This window comes from Bombina bombina, chromosome 7, assembly GCF_027579735.1.
Source record: "Bombina bombina isolate aBomBom1 chromosome 7, aBomBom1.pri, whole genome shotgun sequence".
Classification (NCBI taxonomy): domain Eukaryota; kingdom Metazoa; phylum Chordata; class Amphibia; order Anura; family Bombinatoridae; genus Bombina; species Bombina bombina.
This window is the reverse complement of record NC_069505.1, coordinates 58,590,954-58,610,953: the sequence shown is the minus strand read 5'-3', so window position 1 is coordinate 58,610,953 and position 20,000 is coordinate 58,590,954. Positions and strand designations below refer to the sequence as shown.

At 40.3% G+C, this 20,000-nt stretch overlaps 1 protein-coding gene across 1 annotated transcript in view; it reads left to right on the top strand.

The window, feature by feature from the left end:
• The window catches only part of NAALADL1 (N-acetylated alpha-linked acidic dipeptidase like 1), an 87,758-nt gene that overhangs the window by 58,794 nt on the left and 8,964 nt on the right, over positions 1–20,000 (top strand). Inside the window, exons 15-17 of the mRNA XM_053689262.1 lie at positions 400–481; positions 5,635–5,811; positions 10,493–10,580. Of these exons, the coding sequence (XP_053545237.1) occupies positions 400–481; positions 5,635–5,811; positions 10,493–10,580 (347 nt within the window). The remainder of the gene's footprint in view (positions 1–399; positions 482–5,634; positions 5,812–10,492; positions 10,581–20,000) is intronic.

Sequence of the window (20,000 nt, the reverse complement as noted above, 5' to 3'; positions counted from 1 at the left end):
CGTGTGAATATCCTATGTAGATGTTACTAATGTTACTATTTATTCTTTTACCAGCATTTCACAAGAACTGCTGGTGCAATGATAAATGTCATTTATCTATGAGAGGCGGAGATGATACGCTACATCGTATCATGTCTGCTCGCACATTAATAAATGTACCCCTAAATGTTATTGCATTGTCTTTTTATTATTTATTTGTTGATTATGCAATTCTACTGACTTCAGCCAATCACAGACTAGTATACATATACCCTATGAGCTTGTGCACATACTCAATAGGAACTGGTGCCTCAAAAAGTGTGTATATAAAAAGTCTGCGCAACAGTGCTTAGCAATTTGTTTTTGTATATGAGTATGAAGGATCTACACCCCTAATTCTATCTCTACCCCACCTTCTAGAGCAAGACGTCAGCTCGAATATATCCTGCTTACCACACAGCATTCGACACCTTTGATTATGCAGCTAAACATATTGATCCAGGTAATACAGTACAACCCGCCAAGGACTGTTACACCTTCAAAAATAACTAAAACGTAGGTGCTTGCATATATATACAGTAGCTCCGGTGTCTGAAAGTGACAATGTATGTCTGCAACACATACACCATCATATTATAAGTGACACTCACCCCTTTCTCTGCTGAAAACCCTGTGTAGGTACCTAACAGAAAAAGCATTTAAAGGGACATTAATCCTTTGAGTGCTAAGCATTTTCCCACCTGGGTGCTAAGCTGATCTAAAGTTTTTATTATTATTTATTTTTTTATTTTTTTTACAGATCCCCAAGACTTACACTGTTGGAAAGGTTAGGCAATTACCTTTCCAACGGTGGGTCTTTAGTGTCTGTAGCTTCTTAAATGCCTGAGTTACAGGCTTTTAAGCAGCATGCCCCCTTTCCCTATTCTTGTCATTGTCTATTTTAAATAAAGTTGCGCAGTGACGTCATCACGTCATTGCGCATGACGTCACCACGCAAAACGTAAAGCCCCGGCGATGCCTGTCACTATAAAGGCCCGATTGCCGGGGTAGGAGCGGGTGGGAGCCCCCAGATCTCCCTCAAGTGGGAGAGTGCTAGCGACGGCTCTGAGCTGTCTTTGACACCTGAGTGAGAAACTCTGCGACGGCTCAGAGCCGTCGTTAGCACTGAAAGGGTTAAAGGTATAGGAAAGTAAAAATTAAACTTGCATGATTCAATTTAATTTTAAGATACTTTTAAATTCACTTCTATTTTCAAATGTGCTTCATTCTCTTGGTATCCCTTGTTAAAAAAGACTATGCACATATCCTACACTAGTGGGCGCTAGCTGCTGATTGGTGTCTGCACACATTTGTCTCTTGTGATTGGCTAACTAGATATGTTCAGCTAACTGCCAGTAGTGCAATGCTGAAGCAAATTTGATAATAGAAATAAATTGAAAAGTTGTTTAAAATTGTATTTTTTATCCATATCATGAAAGAAAAATGTGGGGTTTCCAGTCCCTTTAAACACAAAATACATTTTATTAATCTCCTTCTAATCACGGGTGCTGCCATTTTGGAACCTAAGTTACACTGCAAGTATCTGAAGAAAAGTTACTGCACATGTGCAAACACATCAGCACTGGAATGTAGTGAAAGCTCAAGTTCAACATGGCGGCACCCATGACTAGAGAGAGGCGGGGAATAACTGTCCCTTTTAAACTGCAATAAGTTTGACTAAAAACAGCTCTAGAACAGGCAATAACCCCTTGTGCCAATTGTACGTAGATTTATATCATACCAATCGTACCACATAACGTAGATCTATGTCCAACCTTCAGGCAGGCCATGCAGTCTCGGTTGCCAAGTGATCAATACTCTGTTACCCTATGAAGGCAGATTGTGAGATCGTTACAGACAGTTACACTGTTGGTGCCGGTGGGATGTATGGGAGGGAAGATAGGAGGCCTGTAGGCGGCCCAGTGATGGAGGAGGCGACGGAGGGACCCTATACTATGTTTGTAAGGGAGAGGGAGGGATGGGACGCTACACTACAAAAAAGGGGGATAAAATAGAGAGGGGCCCTACCTAACGATTGTGGGGAGGACCTCTACACTACAGAAATAAATGAAAACTGGATACTGGCACACAGCTGCCAGTACCTAAGATGGCCGCCACTAGTGGGTTGGGGGTTAGAGATCTGTTTGGGAGGGATCAGGGAGGTGGAAGGGTTGAGGAGTGATTCCTACATTGCAGGAAAAAAATATGAAAAAAAATCATTAAAAAAGGGGAAAAAAGTCTTAAATTGCATACTGGCAGACTGCCCTACCTAAGATCGTGGTGAGGAGTGTAGTTGGGGAGAGCTGTTTGGAAGGGATCAGGTAGGGATTAGGGAGGTGTCAGGTGGGAGGGTAATCCCTATATTACAATAGTACCAGCTTCGCTGCTGGGAATTTCAAAAGTGTGATGTGCAGCTGCAAAACAGTTTTTAAAGTTAAAAAAAAACAAAAAAAAACAAGGCTCTATTTCTGTTTAAATGGAGTGATAGCAAAAATGCTGAACATTCTCTGGTATTTTGACCAAGGTTTTCTAAAAAAATCCTGGTATTGAAGTGGTTAAAGTTAATACAAAATAAAATGTTTTTTATTTATTTAAACAATATTTCTAAACTTCTGCATCATTTTTAAAGTACAGTTTTAACACTCAGGGTTACTAATAAAATGTGTGCAGATATGAAATTCCCCTGTATAATTGTGAAAACTGGGCAGTAGCTTAGAACAGATATTGTTGAAGGGACAGTAAAGTAAAAATTAAAGGGATAGTCTAGTCAAAATTAAAACTTTCATGATTCAGATAGAGAAGCAGTTTTAAACAACTTTCTAATTTACTCCTCTAATTTTACACATAATAACACATAAATATATAAGCATATACATATATATTGACTGAAAACACACAGTTCCCATAGACAGCAATGTAAAGGCACTTTTTAGTGCCGTTTTTCTTCTAACACTTCACCCTGTCACTTTTAACCCCTCATAACTGCTTTTTGCAGTTATATTTTAAAAAATAAAGATGCCAATTTCATTTAATTTTTTTTTAATAAAAAAAAGAACGCCACTTTATTTTGGGGGGCAATTGAGGCACATTTAGAAAATTAACCAGAGATCTGGTTATTTATTGTGTGTCGGTAAATAGGTAAATGTGCCTGTTTACGTGTGCGTGATAAACTAGTGCTTGGTTCTGAGCAATACCGCAGGGTCCGGTACTAAGTGATTCAGTTTATTCATTTATGATTATGGCGCTTGTATGAAATCACGCAGGGTTTTTCAATCTAGGTCACTGGTTTTAAAACCTGTCCTTAGAACTCCCTAACCGGCCCATTTTAAGGATTGCCTAGAGTGAGAGCAGGTGGATAGCCATGTTTACTAATCAGCTGATTATTTCACCTGTGCTCCAGTTCAGATATCCAGAAAATCTGGCCTGTTAGGGAGATCTGAGGAGAGGTTTGAAAACCAGTGATCTAGGTAGTATGTGACACCGTATCTCTTGAGTCCCTGATACAACTATTATAGTGAAACTGTCTCCACTTCGGACTAGTATTCCTCTAAATGATATATAAGATTTACTCACAGGTGGTATCTTAAAGAGATATTGGTGACAGCGCGTTTCAGTTTTTAAAAAGCCTTTTTTTTAAAGATAGCTCCTATGCTCCTTTTATGGGTTTTATGTGTAGTTTAAATATCTGATGTCATTTCCTGTTAGTGATCTCCTCATTAAGTCTCTAACTACATTCTCTATGCAACTGAAATTAAGTAAAAAATGTATATAACACTTGCTTTATGTACATAAACAGTACATTAAGTACATAAACATTATATATATATATATATATATATATATATATATATATATATATATATATATATATATTATATATGCATCAAATATAGATAGACAATAAACATTCTACTAAACTGTTTAAGAACATAATGAATCACAATCATAAAAGATAAACTCCATTGCAAAAATACATCCTTTGCAAACATAAATTAATTAGATATTGTTTAAAAATATAGATAATCCCTTTATTACCCACTCCCTAGTTTTGCACAACCAACACAGTTATATTAATACACTTTATACCTTTGTGATTACCTTGTATCTAAGCCTCTGCAGACTGCCCCCTTATCTCAGTTTTTTTTATAGACTTGCATTTTAGCCAATCAGTGCCCTCTCATAAGTAATTCTATGGGCGTGAGCACTATTTTATCTATACGGCACACATGAACTATATAGATAAGAGGCAGCTTTCAAGTGCTAAGAAATTAGCATATGAGCTAACCAAGGTTTAGCTTTCAACAAAGAATACCAAGAGAACAGAGTAAATTTGATGATAAAAGTAAATTGGAAAGTGGTTTAAAATCGCATGCCCTATCTGAATCATGAAAGATTAATTTTGACTAGACTGTATAGAGAATTATTTCAGTATCAAATATTAAATACTAAACATATTTACCATATATGATTTAAATCTGTTTCTGCATTCAGACCCTTGGATGTAATGTTTTAAATTTAAAGATCAACTCTGCTTCTCTATAAATCAGTTTATTTTCTAAATCAACTTCCATTACATCTCTTTTTATTTTAGAGCTTAAAATTAACTCATACCCTCATTTTAAAGGAAAAGTCTAATCAAATTAAACTTTCATGATTCAGATAGAGCATGCAATTTTAAGCAACTATCAATTTTTCTTCGTTCTCTTGGTATCTTTATTTAAAAAAGCAAGAATTTAAGCTTAAGAACCAGCCCATTTTTGGTTCAGCACCCTTGTAGTGCTTGCTGATTGGTGGCTACATTTAGACACCAATCAGCATGAACTATCCAGGTGCTGAGCCAAAATGGGCTGGTTCCTAAGCTTAAAATCTTGCTTTTTCAAATAAAGATACCAAGAGAACAAAGAAAAATTGAGAACCAAACTTAAAATGGCATGCTCTATCTGAATCATGAAAGTTTAGTTTTGACTAGCCCTATCTCTTTAAAGGGACAGTCTACACCAGAATTTTTATTGTTTTAAAAGATAGATAATCCGTTTATTACCTATTTCCCAGTTTTGCATAACCAACACAGTTATAATAATATACATTTAACCTCTGTGATTATATTGTATCTAAGCCTCTGCAAACTGCCCCTTTGTACAGTTCTTTTGACAGACGTAGTCTAGCCAATCAGTGCCTGCTCCCAGATAACTTCTCGTGCACAAGCACAGTGTTATCTATATGAAATACGTAAACTAACACCCTCTAGTGGTGAAAAACTGATAAAAAGCAATCTGAAAGAGGTGGGCTTCAAGGTCTAAGAAATTAGCATATGAACCTCCTAGGTTAAGCTTTCAACTAAGAATACCAAGAGAACAAATCAAAATTGGCGATAAAAGTAAATTGGAAAATTGTTTAACCTCTTAAGGACATATGACTGAATTTTTCCGTCATAAAACAATTGAGCAAACTGAAAGCTGTGTCCTTAAAGGGTTAAAATTACATGCTCTATCTGAATCATGAAAGTTTATTTTGGCCTAGACTGTCCCTTTAAGAAATGCTGCAAAATATATGAATTGAGAAAGGTACTATACCATGTAATACTAATTGCCCATAAATGTTATCATTTATCCTTAGGGTTTACCAGCCATCAGACGGTGGCACGCACAGCTGGGAATGTCCTGATACGCCTGGCTGACAGCCGCATTGTCCCTCTCAGACCAAGAGATTATGGGGAAACGCTGGAAACTTATTATAAAAATGCTGAGACCAACTTTAATAAAAATGATCTTTCAGCCAAACAAATCTCATTGGGTAGGTACCACACCTTTATTTGTCTTTTTGTTATTGGGTTGGCTCAAAACATTTATTCCTTTATAACTCTTTCCATTTTGACAATAAAAATAAATAACACATTCGCAGCCACAAAGGAGGGCACTATTCAGCAAAGGAACCCCAAAAATTGTTTTCTGGACAGGGTGTCAATTTAGTAAAAAAAAAATACAAATATAATTAAAACTTCTATTTTATATTTCACTTTTGTATATAAGCAAATGTAATAGATTGCTTTAAAAAAGGCAAATATGTGTGATTCTTTATCGCTGTACATAAATTGTGACATGCGAATAGAAATCTAAATTTTCAAATACATTTTATTTATTTTTTTGGAATCATTTTTTTTTAGAGAATAAAAATCTTTAATTACAAATGCAATTTTTTTTGGAAGTACTATATTTTTTGGAATTACACTTGATTTTTTGGAAATACATTTTTTTTCTTTTGGAAGTACAATTCTTTTTTCTTCGAATTACACTTCTTGCTTGTGTCAGAACACTGTCAAAAATAAATTCTAGTTCCCATTTCGCTAAAGGACTTGTGATGTCAGTAGTTTGCCTGGGAACTATCAAAATCAATATTCTTTAGTACATTATTTTTATAAAACAAGGCAGAATAAGCGCTTCGGGCATGTTGTATGGTAAAAATTAAAAACCATACTCTGAAAGAAGACCACATGCTACAGTGAGTTTTTGCTGCTACCATGAAAACTGTAATTAAAACACCAAAATCAATATTCCTCTGTATAATGTTGTATGATGCAAATGAGAATAATCACTTTGGGCATGTTAAAGGGACACTGAACCCAATTTTTTTCTCTTGTGATTCATATAGAGCAAGCAATTTTAAGCAACTTTCTAATTTACTCCTATTATAATTTTTTCTTCGTTCTCTTGCTTTCTTTATTTGAAAAAGAAGGCATCTAAGCTAAGGAGCCAGCCAATTTGTGGTTCAGAACCATGGACAGCACTTGTTTATTGGTGTTGTCCAATCAGAAAGGACAACCCAGGTTGTTCACCAAAAATGGGCTGGCATCTAAACTTAAATTCTTGCCTTTAAAATAAAGATACCAAGAGAATGAATAAAATTTGATCATAGGAGTAAATTAGAAAGTTGCTTAAAATTGCATGCTCTATCTGAATCATGAAAGAAAAAATTTGGGTACAGTGTCCCTTTAAGCCATGTTGTATGTTATATTATAAATATTAAACAGTTTACCTGAGATATTGATGTGCTGGGATTGTCAGACATTTCTCTATATTTAATTGAAAGCAAAAGACATACTTGAAAACAAGAGAAATTTCAATGTATTTTTCTTAGTAAAACAATTTATCAAAAAATAAAGCAAAAAAGCAGCTAGTTCTTTAGCAAAATGGGAACTAGAATTTATTTTTGCTGGAAGTGTAGTTCCAGAAAAAAAGAATTGTACTTCCAAAAGAAAAAAAAGTATTGTAATTCCAAAAAAGAAGATTGTACTTCCAAAAGTTTTTTTTTTTTTAAATTTATTTACATTATTTTTAATTAAAGGTTTGTATTCTAAAAATAAATGTATTTCCAAAAAAAATGTATTTTCAAATTTAGATTTGTATTCATATGTAACAATTTATGTACAACGATAAATAATTATATAGGCAGTACTAATTCATAAAAAAAGATATAATTAACTTTAGATTCATAAAAAAAACTAAGCAAAAAAAAGATAAAAGGTCAAGAGATTTAAAAAAAAAAAAAAAAGTTGGAGTGGGACATCTATGTAATAATTCTGCTGCTTAAAAATAAACATTATACCACCTTTAACAAAGAAAAGAAAAGAAAAATAATTAAAAATAGTTACAGTCAATTTGTCCCTGTGGGTATTATTTATACATGAAACGAAACAGTTGTTTTAATGATCTCAAAGTGATTTCATTCTGTTAGGGTACTGATGTTTAAAATGCTCAAAGTATAATTATATGCCAAATAGCATGAGTAGATACCACACCTTTATTTGCATATATGTATCACTAGGAATAATAACATCCAATGGTAATGTTCCATAGCTGCACCTGTAAGGTCTTAGAAATATATATCTTTATGCTGTGTAGTGTTAGTGTAGCTTGTGTTTCTTCAGCTACAGTGGTCTGGTGTGATAACCTTTCAGAACTTATTTCTGGGGAAGCTTCTCCGGCTTCGACATGGTGGCAGACTCACCAATCCCTTGTTCAGGGGAACTTCTTCAGCCAATATGAGTTGTGATCACCACAGACGCCAGCCTATAGGGCTGTGGTGCAGTCTGGAGGACTCTTCAGTATTAGGTTACCATAACCAATAAACATTTTGGAACTCCATAAAATCTTTAGGACCCTTCAGAGATGGCAAAATTTCAATCAAGAATCCTTTCTTCACTTCCAATTACACAATGTCCCAGCAGCATTAATCACCAGGGTGGAATGTGCAGTCCTCTTGCAATGAAAGAGGTATCGTGCATTCCCATGGGTGCAGAGCATTATCACTGCATGATCTTAGACATGCATACCCTTGAAGTGAACAACTGGGAGGCAGACTTTTTTAGTCGCCAACATTGTCACCCGTGAGAATGGTCTCTGAAACAGGAGGTGCTCCACAACTTAATGGGGTGCTGGGGCTTGCCAGAGATAGATCTCATGCCCTCTTGCTTGTTTCTCAAACTGCCCAGTATAATGCCAGATACTCATACAGATATAATAGATGCACTAGTGGCTCCCTGGTTGTTCAAGCTGAGTTACATTGTTCTGCCATTTGTGTTGTTATTCATGGTGATAGCCAGAATCAAACAAGAATGAGCTTCAGTCAATCTGATTGCTCTTAATTGGCCTCAATGGCCTTGGTATACAGATCTTATTCAAATGTCATCAAGCCTTTTTTCTTAAGGGTCTTTCTTTTATCAGGCTCCCAAAACTGTAAATTTGATGGCCTGGCTATTGAATGTCTAGTCATGTCCAAAAAATAAGCTAATTGATACCTTGATTCAAGCCAGAAAGCCTGTCCCCAGGTGTATACAGGATATAACAAGGTGTGCAAAACCTTTTTATCCTTGTGTTCTAGCAAAGGATATTGTTGGAATTATTTTCGGATTCTTAGAGTTCTCAAGTTTATACAGGATCGTCTGTAGAAAGGCTTATTGGACAGTTATCGTAAGGATCAGATATTGGTCTTATCCATCTTGTATCACATGAAAATTGCCAGGATTCTTAATAACTATACCTTTGTTCAGGCCTTGATCGGATCCGATTGGTTATTCAACCAGTTGCTCCTCTGTGGAATCTTAATCAGGTTTTGATGGCCCTTCAAGCCCCTAATTTGAACCCATGCATGGTTTAGACCTTCAGATGTTATCCTGGAAGGTTCTTTTTCTCCTGGCAATTTCTTCAGCCATGATAGTTTCTGACCTTTTAGCTCTATCCTGCAATTCTCCCTTCCTGACTTTTCATCAAGATAAGGCTGATCCTATTTTCTACCTAAGGTAGTATCTATGGATACAATTAACCAAGAAAGTGTGGGTCCTTATTTATGTGAGTTCTGGTTGTTGTGAAAGCATTAATATTCTTCTTGAAACCACAAAGGATTTTAGGCTTTCTTCTTTTTTGTTTATTAATTTTTCTGGCTCTTGTAAGGATCAGAAAGCTACAGCAGTCACCCTAGCGGCTTGACTTAAGGTCTTGATTTGTAAAGAGTACCTGTTTGCAGGGAAGAATCCCCCTGAGCATATTACTTCTCATTTCACTAGAGCAGTTGCAACTTCTTGGGCTTTCAGAAATGAGGCGTCCATAGAACAGATATGTAAGACAGCTGCTAGGTCTTCATTACATACTTTTACAACATTCTACCACTCTGACGTGAATGCCTCTTCAGGCTGCTTTTGGCAGGAAAGTTCTGCAGGCCAAAGTGCCTGATCAGTATCATACCTGCATTAACTGTTGTCCTGCCATATTCCATGGTGTCTCATGGGGGCCGATTTATCAATGTCTGTCCGACATGATACGCTGTAGCGTATCATGTCCGACAGACATCGCTGAATGCATTCTGGTGAACTGCTTGTGCAATGCTGCCCCCTGCAGGCCGCTAGCAGGGGATGTCAATCAACCCGATCGTATAGGATCGGACGGATTGAAGCGGCGGACCAGTTAATGAGCAGCAGTCTTAAGACCGCTGCTCATAACTGCTGTTTCCGGCGAGCCAAACAGGGGCATCAGGGGCCATTCGGCCCTTGATAAATCGGCCCCATGGACTTCTCACCATCTTAAAAAAGAAGGAATGTATAATGTATACTTATAGGATAAATTAATTTATTTTATGATGGTGAGAGTCCATGAGCCTTGCCCTTTCTTTACACAGTTAGTGGCAGTACTTGTTTTGCACGTCATTTACCCTGCTTTGTCTTTCTATTTTACTTCATCTACTTATCCATATGTATGGCTGAATGGATTATGGGAAAATGGGAAGGAATGAATGGGTGTTTTTGACTCCCCCTAGTGGAATGGAGTTTAATCCCACTTATGGTGTCTAATGGATTCTTACCATCATAAAAAAATTTTTTTTATCAGTTAAGCATAATTTTTTTAAAATGTATCTCTACAGAGATTAAAATAAAAATAGATTCTAGCCTGGCACCAACTTAACATTTGATTGTATTGCATTTCAGAGCCTTTGAAGAAAGCTATAGAAAGATTCAATGCAGCTTCGGATGCACTAATGAAGCTGATTAACGAAATCAAGAACTCAAAAGAGGAGTAAGTATTTCTTAAAAGCAATATCAGCATTCTTTTAATTAAGAAAATGCATACTTTACCAAATTTAGAGAGGTTAATAAAAAAAAAATAACTTCCCACAAAATATTTTCTTAAAGGGGAATGTAAGAGAGCAAGTAATTTCAATTCACTTGGTATCCTTTGTTAAAAAGCATACCTAGGTAGGCTCAGAAGCAGCTGTGCACTACTGAGTAACTAGCTGCTGATTGGTGGCTGAATACATATGCTTCTTGTCATTGGCTCGCCTAAAGTGTTCAGCTAGCTCCCAGAAATGAATTGCTGCTCCTTGAACAAACAATATCAAAAGAATGAAGCAAATTTAATAACAAAAGTAAATTGCATACTTGTTTTATGTCTCATTAAGGAAAAGAAGCATTGCAATATACATTTATTATTTGCCTGCTTTTGCTGTAAAATTCCTCTAAACAATGCTACTTGCTTCACTCCCTGAAGAGAAGGTGTAAAGCACCTACTTCAAATCCTACTACATGCTAGATAGTGATTGCTTAGACCACAAACTTGGTGCAACAAATATCTTGCTGATAAAATCTTGCAGCAACATCACTATTTCGTATAAGTGTGTATTTTAAAGAAATTTGCACCTGCCCCTCATAACAGCCGCAAGGTGCATGTTTGGCTCTATTGAGTATAATCAATCTGGCATCTGTTAACTTCTTGTCACATAGACACTGAGATTCACTATCAAGGATATCAACACTCAAAACCTTACAAAAGCAATGTTTATTTAACTTATGGTGGAGATAAAAGCGTGAGGTTAAAATCTTCTATTTCATAAACATAAAAGCAACAGACATTATCTTATGGCCAATTAGCATATGTAGACAATAATTCTCACTTGCTTTTCCCCAGAAGTATTCTGTATACATTGTTACTAATGCACCAGAGAACTCTGGGTAATATATGCAAATGAGCTATATAAAATCTAATGCGTTTTGCTTTTAGTACTGTGCTTAACTACAGAAATCCACTTATAGGGTAGGTGAAGCAAAATCAAAACCTCTTCGGGAAAGCTGCTTTCAGCTTATTAGGTCTCATCAGTAGACAATAGGTTTGATTTGTTGCTAAATGAAGCTTATTTCCAGTGCAAAAACAACATGTATTTAAGTAATGGTGGAGTAAGTAAGTAAGTAAGAACCACAAAAATTATGGTATAGCCAATTAGCACATCTAGGCAAGAATACCCACTTGCCTTTCCACCGAAGTAGTTGATATATTGTAACCAATCCACCAGAGAACTCTGGGTCAACTATGCAAATGAGATATAGAACATCTCATGCTTTTTGCTTTTAGTACTGTGTTTAACCACAGAAATCCCATTATCAGGTAGGTGTAGCAAATCAAAACCACTACTGGACAGCTGTTTCCAGCTCATTAGCTCTCATCAGCAGACAACAGGTTTGATTTGCTGCTAAATAAAGCTTCTATAAAATAGTTCTCCATAATATAAATCAAGACAACCATGTTAGCTTTGAAATAACACACGGCCACAAAACAAGCAACTAACCAGGGGTTAGTAAAACTGTATCCAACCTTAAATAGCTTCAGACGCTCTTTCAAAACACTCAGCTGTTTATCATCCTTCCAAAAATAACTCTTAAACTGCTTTGACTCACTGCTGCAATCGCACTCCATGTGACAAGCTACCCCAAACCTTAAGTCTCACCACCCTCAGCCTGTAGACTTTAAGATCTTCCTGCACTCTCAGCCTGTAGACTGTAAGATCTTCCTGCACCCTCAACCTGAAAACTGTAAGCTCTTCCTGCACCCTTAACCTGTAGACTGTAAGCTCTTCCTGCACCCTCAGCCTGTAGACTGTAAGCTCTTCCTGCACCATCAACCTGTAGACTGTAAGCTCTTCCTGCACCCTCAACCTGTAGACTGTAAGCTCTTCCTGCACCCTCAACCTGTAGACTGTAAGCTCTTCCTGCACCCTCAACCTGTAGATTGTAAGCTCTTCCTGCACCCTCAACCTGTAGACTGTAAGCTCTTCCTGCACCCTCAACCTGTAAACTCTTCCTGCACCCTCAACCTGTAGACTGTAAGCTCTTCCTGTACCCTCAGCCTGTAGACTGTAAGCTCTTCCTGTACCCTCAACCTGTAAACTGTAAGCTCTTCCTGCACCCTCAACCTGTAGACTATAAGCTCTTCCTGCACCCTCAACCTGTAGACTGTAAGCTCTTCCTCCACCCTCATCCTGTAGACTGTAAGCTCTTCTTGCATCCTCTACCTGTAGACTGTAAGCTCTTCCTGCACCCTTAACCTGTAGACTGTAAGCTCTTCCTGCACCCTCAGCCTGTAGACTGTAAGCTCTTCCTGCACCATCAACCTGTAGACTGTAAGCTCTTCCTGTATCCTCAACCTGTAGACTGTAAGCTCTTCCTGCACCCTCAACCTGTAGACTGTAAGCTCTTCCTGCACCCTCAACCTGTAGACTGTAAGCTCTTCCTCCACCCTCATCCTGTAGACTGTAAGCTCTTCTTGCATCCTCTACCTGTAGACTGTAAGCTCTTCCTGCACCCTCAACCTGTAGACTGTAAGCTCTTCCTGCACCCTCAGCCTGTAGACTGTAAGCTCTTCCTGCACCCTCAGCCTGTAGACTGTAAGCTCTTCCTGCACCCTCAGCCTGCAGACTGTAAGCTCTTCCTTCACCCTCAGCCTGTAGACTGTAAGCTCTTCCTGCACCCTCAGCCTGTAGACTGTAAGCTCTTCCTGCACCCTCAACCTGTAGACTGTGAGCTCTTCCTGCACCCTCAACCTGCAGACTGTAAGCTCTTCCTGCACCCTCAACCTGTAGACTGTAAGCTCTTCCTCCACCCTCATCCTGTAGACTGTAAGCTCTTCCTGCACACTCAACCTGTAGACTGTAAGCTCTTCCTGCACCCTCAACCTGTAGACTGTAAGCTCTTCCTGCACCCTCAACCTGTAGACTGTAAGCTCTTCCTGCACCCTCAACCTGTAGACTGTAAGCTCTTCCTCCACCCTCATCCTGTAGACTGTAAGCTCTTCCTGCACACTCAACCTGTAGACTGTAAGCTCTTCCTGCACCCTCAACCTGTAGACTGTAAGATCTTCCTGCACCCTCAACCTGTAGACTGTAAGCTCTTTCTGCACCCTCAACCTGTAGACTGTAAGCTCTTCCTGCACCCTCAGCCTGTAGACTGTAAGCTCTTCCTGCACCCTCAGCCTGCAGACTGTAAGCTCTTCCTGCACCCTCAGCCTGTAGACTGTAAGCTCTTCTTGCACCCTCAGCCTGTAGACTGTAAGCTCTTCCTGATCCCTCAACCTGTAGACTGTAAGCTCTTCCTGCACCCTCAGCCTGCAGACTGTAAGCTCTTCCTGCACCCTCAGCCTGTAGACTGTAAGCTCTTCCTGCACCCTCAACCTGTAGACTGTAAGCTCTTCCTGCACCCTCAACCTGTAGATTGTAAGCTCTTCCTGCACCCTCAACCTGTAGACTGTAAGCTCTTCCTGCACCCTCAACCTGTAAGCTCTTCCTCCACCCTCATCCTGTAGACTGTAAGCTCTTCCTTCACACTCAACCTGTAGACTGTAAGCTCTTCCTGCACCCTCAACCTGTAGACTGTAAGCTCTTCCTGCACCCTCAACCTGTAGACTGTAAGCTCTTCCTTCACACTCAACCTGTAGACTGTAAGCTCTTCCTGCACCCTCAACCTGTAGACTGTAACCTCTTCCTGCACCCTCAACCTGTAGACTGTATGATCTTCCTGCACCCTCAACCTGTAGACTGTAAGCTCTTCCTGCACCCTCAACCTGTAGACTGTAAGCTCTTCCTGCACCCTCAACCTGTAGACTGTAAGCTCTTCCTCCACCCTCATCCTGTAGACTGTAAGCTCTTCCTGCACCCTCAACCTGTAGACTGTAAGCTCTTCCTGCACCCTCAACCTGTAGACTGTAAGCTCTTCCTCCACCCTCATCCTGTAGACTGTAAGCTCTTCCTGCACCCTCAACCTGTAGACTGTAAGCTCTTCCTGCATCCTCAACCTGTAGACTGAAAGCTCTTCCTGCAGCCTCAACCTGAAGACTGTAAGCTCTTCCTGCCCCCTCAACCTGAAGACTGTAAGCTCTTCTTGCACCCTCAACCTGTAGACTGTAAGCTCTTCCTCCACCCTCATCCTGTAGACTGTAAGCTCTTCCTGCACCCTTAACCTGTAGACTGTAAGCTCTTCCTGCATCCTCAACCTGTAGACTGAAAGCTCTTCCTGCAGCCTCAACCTGAAGACTGTAAGCTCTTCCTGCCCCCTCAACCTGAAGACTGTAAGCTCCTCTTGCACCCTCAACCCGTAGACTGTAAGCTCTTCTTGCACCATCAACCTATAGACTGTAAGCTCTTCCTGCACCCTCAACCTGTAGACTGTAAGCTCTTCCTGCACCCTCAACCTGTAGACTGTAAGATCTTCCTGCACCCTCAACCTGTAGACTGTAAGTTCTTTCTGCACCCTCAACCTGTAGACTGTAAGCTCTTCCTGCACCCTCAACCTGTAGACTGTAAGCTCTTCCTGCACCCTCAACCTGTAGACTGTAAGCTCTTCCTGCACCCTCAGCCTGTAGACTGTAAGCTCCTCCTGTACCCTCAACCTGTAGACTGTAAGCTCTTCCTGCACCCTCAACCTGTAGACTGTAAGCTCTTCCTGCACCCTCAACCTGTAGACTGTAAGCTCTTCCTGCACCCTCAACCTGTAGACTGTAAGCTCCCCCTGCACCCTCAACCTGTAGACTGTAAGCTCTTCCTGCGCCCTCAACCTGTAGACTGAAAGCTCTTCCTGCACCCTCAACCAGTAGACTGTAAGCTCTTCCTGCACCCTCAACCTGTAGACTGTAAGCTCTTCCTGCACCCTCAACCTGTAGACTGTAAGCTTTTCCTGCACACTCAACCTATAGACTGTAAGATCTTCCTGCACCCTCAACCTGTAGACTGTAAGCTTTTCCTGCACACTCAACCTATAGACTGTAAGCTCTTCCTGCACCCTCAACCTGTAGACTGTAAGCTCTTCCTGCACCCTCAACCTGTAGACTGTAAGCTCTTCCTGGAACCCTCAACCTGTAGACTGTAAGCTCTTCCTGCACCCACAACCTGTTGACTGTAATCTCTTCCTGCCCCCTCAACCTGTAGACTGTAAGCTCTTCCTGCACCCTCAACCTGTAGACTGTAAACTCTTCCTGCACCCTCAACATGTAGACTGTAAGCTCTTCCTGAACCCTCAACCTATAGACTGTAAGCTCTTCCTGCACCCTCAATCTGTAGACTGTAAGCTCTTCCTGCACCCTCAACCTGTAGACTGTAAGCTCTTCCTGCACCCTCAACCTGTAGACTGTAAGCTCCCCCTGCACCCTCAACCTGTAGACTGTAAGCTCTTCCTGCGCCCTCAACCTGTAGACTGAAAGCTCTTCCTGCACCCTCAACCAGTAGACTGTAAGCTCTTCCTGCACCCTCAACCTGTAGACTGTAAGCTCTTCCTGCACCCTCAACCTGTAGACTGTAAGCTTTTCCTGCACACTCAACCTATAGACTGTAAGATCTTCCTGCACCCTCAACCTGTAGACTGTAAGCTTTTCCTGCACACTCAACCTATAGACTGTAAGCTCTTCCTGCACCCTCAACCTGTAGACTGTAAGCTCTTCCTGCACCCTCAACCTGTAGACTGTAAGCTCTTCCTGCACCCACAACCTGTTGACTGTAATCTCTTCCTGCCCCCTCAACCTGTAGACTGTAAGCTCTTCCTGCACCCTCAACCTGTAGACTGTAAGCTCTTCCTGCACCCTCAACATGTAGACTGTAAGCTCTTCCTGAACCCTCAACCTATAGACTGTAAGCTCTTCCTGCATCCTCAATCTGTAGACTGTAAGCTCTTCCTGCACCCTCTTCCTGCATCTTCAACCTGTAGACTGTAAGCTCTTCCTGTATCCTCAACCTGTAGACTGTAAGCTCTTCCTGCACCCTCAACCTGTAGACTGTAAGCTCTTCCTGCACCCTCAACCTGTAGACTGTAAGCTCTTCCTGCACCCTCAACCTGTAGACTGTAAGCTTTTCCTGCACCCATAACCTGTAGACTGTAAGCTCTTCCTGCACCCTCAGCCTGTAGACTGTAAGCTCTTCCTGCATCCTCAACCTGAAAACTGTAAGCTCTTCCTGCATCCTCAACCTGTAGACTGTAAGCTCTTCCTGCATCCTCAACCTGAAAACTGTAAGCTCTTCCTGCATCCTCAACCTGAAAACTGTAAGCTCTTCCTGCACACTCAACCAGTAGACTGTAAGCTCTTCCTGTACCCTCAACCTGTAGACTGTAAGCTCTTCCTGCACCCTCAACCTGTAGACTGTAAGATCTTCCTGCATCCTCAACCTGTAGACTGTAAGCTCTTCATGCACCCTCAACCTGTAGACTGTAAGATCTTCCTGCACCCTCAACCTGTAGACTTTAAGCTCTTCCTGCACCCTCAACCTGTAGACTGTAAGATCTTCCTGCACCCTCAACCTGTAGACTGTAAGATCTTCCTGCACCCTCAACCTGTAGACTTTAAGCTCTTCCTGCACCCTCAACCTGTAGACTGTAAGATCTTCCTGCATCCTCAACCTGTAGACTGTAAGCTCTACAGAGCAGGGCCCTCTTCCTCCTGTACTAAATTTGTTTAGCCTATTATGTTTTGTATCTTATCACAAATCCTTATTATTGTATATCCCTAACTCTATACCCAGAGCTACGGGATTTTTCAGCACTATACAAATAAATAATAATAATAATAATACTGCATGCTTGGCTAGAGGTTTAGGTAAAAGATTTGCAATCGTACCCTGGAAACTATCAGAGTAAGCTCTTCGTCTGCAAGGTTTCTGAGACAGATCCAGCAAGGCTGATTTTCTATAACAAAACAGAGATGCCAATATTACACTTACAAACATTTACCTTGTTTCAAGTGAGTTTCTGTAGTTGTCACTGCTTAGTAATAAGTTCTTATTTCATGTATGAAGATTTCATGTACAGGCGTACCTCGTTTTATTGCACTTCACTTTATTGTGTTTCGCAGAAATTGCATTTTTCAAACATAAGTCTGTGTACCCTTGACCTTTCCCAGTTTATTTGATTGAGAGTTTGCATTGTATGGCTGTATTAGGGACCCAGGTTGGTTTTGGGAGAGACCTTGACGTGGTACCTGGGCTTGTCCCATTTGGCCAGATACGGTAACTGACTCTTCCAGTTTTGCTTTTTATCTTAGCTGAGAGCTTGTAAGTGAGTGCTGGACTTACTCTGTGAGTTGTATTAATTTACTTTGTCATTTTCCCTATGGGCCTTGCACCCAGACCTGTCTGGAGTTAACTGCCTGGGACTCTGGGGACAGTACAGCTACCTGTGATTGCTATTGAGCACCCAGGGCTGTGCCTTATGCAGGGTCATGGGATGTGTACCCAGTCCAGTCTGAGAGTGCAGTCCCCATTCCGTTTTGTATATATACAGTATATATATATATATATATATATATATATATATATATACACACACACGTCGTTACCCAGCACAATTTGCAATCATTTATTTGTACTTGCTTTCAGCACTAATCACTAATAAGTGATTTTGAGGCACATATTGTCCCTAGTGGGTCTGCTGTGCCTCTAGTAAGCCTAGGTATTTGACCGTATATTACAATGAACTGTAGTTAGAGCTGGTATTGCCATTTGGACACAGCATCAATACAGAAACGGTGTTTACTCCTGTTGTTAAAGAACACTGTCTGCACGAGCAAGAGGTTACATCTTTAATCTATTAACCAACACCTGCACCTTATCTCATTTGATTGAGGGCTCTTTTGTGAGTACCCATCTGTATGGGATATTTTAATTGTGAACTTTTATTGTGATTGTATTAAAATGTATTGCACTATGGGTGCGTGGCTAGGAGGCAGCCGAGAACGGTTGCACTTTATGAAGCTCTCAGATTGATCCCTAACAATTGCTAATTGTTGTTGATGATGACCATAATTATACTATATTTTGATAATTTCCACCTAACTAAAACGATCCTGCATCGATTGATACCAAGATCTCCTATACACACTATCTGAGGCCTGATCTAGCCAACTTTGAACGGAAGCAAAATAAACATGGAGGAATCCTCTTTAACGCTTAGGACCCTACTTGAGAACCTTGCAGCTAAGATGGATAGTGGGTTAGCTGAACTCACTGCAGTTTGCCGCACTGCATCAAGCCGCGATCTCTCACAGCCCAGAGAGAATGGGCTTACTATTGAGGGAATCGGATCTCAGCATGGAACAGACCTTCCGGAGCTAAGGGAAGCGGCACACAAATGGATCCCTTTCCCCGTGCAGCTATTACCTACGGAGGAAAACGCAAAATCGCTGGAGTCCAGACATCCTATACCTAGAAAGGTGAAACTGATGGCAGCCATCCGGTACGCTGTGGCAGATCAGCCGGTGGGTGGTCAGGAAAAAAAGACTCCATCGGAGATGGCAGAGTTACTGGAGAAACATGGTCCTAGGCCTCCTGGACAGGCAAACAAACCAGGTGACTCTAACGCTGGGACTATTATCACCACTGCCTCCCCTGTAAGTGAGGGTTATATAATGGATCTTAAACTGGCGGGCCCCTTGTTCCTTTATGGCCTTAGACGGCTAAGTGTGTACAGCTCATGGTGGTTCATTACGTATAAGCCTCAGTCTCTCCTGAATTTTTGGCCTGGATTTTTTATTATGCTGAGAAGAGGTGTGGGATAGTTATTATGTGTTTGGAGACTTTTACACAACAGGGTACTTGGTTGTCCAGTTAAGGGGATAGTGTATTAGTCTTTCTTTACTATTAAAGTTGAAATACCCCTTGGTGGACTGAGAACATGAGCCAATTTGTTTTTGTTAGTCACTGCAGTTGTTAATATGTATATATCCCCAAAAATATTTACACTTGTCTAGAAAATACCCAGATAGCAGACATAGAATAGGTAAATGTGTTTTTGTTAGCAAAGGCTTTGAATATGTATAAGACTGGCTCCAGGCTTATTAACAGATCAAACTATATTACATGAGACTTCAACAAGGTCTGTTTATGTCAAGTTACACAAATTATATCTGACTCTGAGCATCATCATAGTCTGACACTACTATTGTACAAGAGACTATTGTGGGAGCACGAATTTAGCAGCATGTCATTGCCACGTGGTCATTGTTTCCTACAAACTGAATCTGCCGTATTCATGCAGATCACGCTGTTCCCAAGGCAACTAAATAACCCTGAAGTCTGGAGTGGGATAATCTGATTATTGACAAGTATGCTAATGCTAACTCCCATCATTTCTTATTGCCCAGAGGGGACTTTTCCATCGTTGAGTGCCTACTCCTGGTATAGCCTCTCTAATCTGA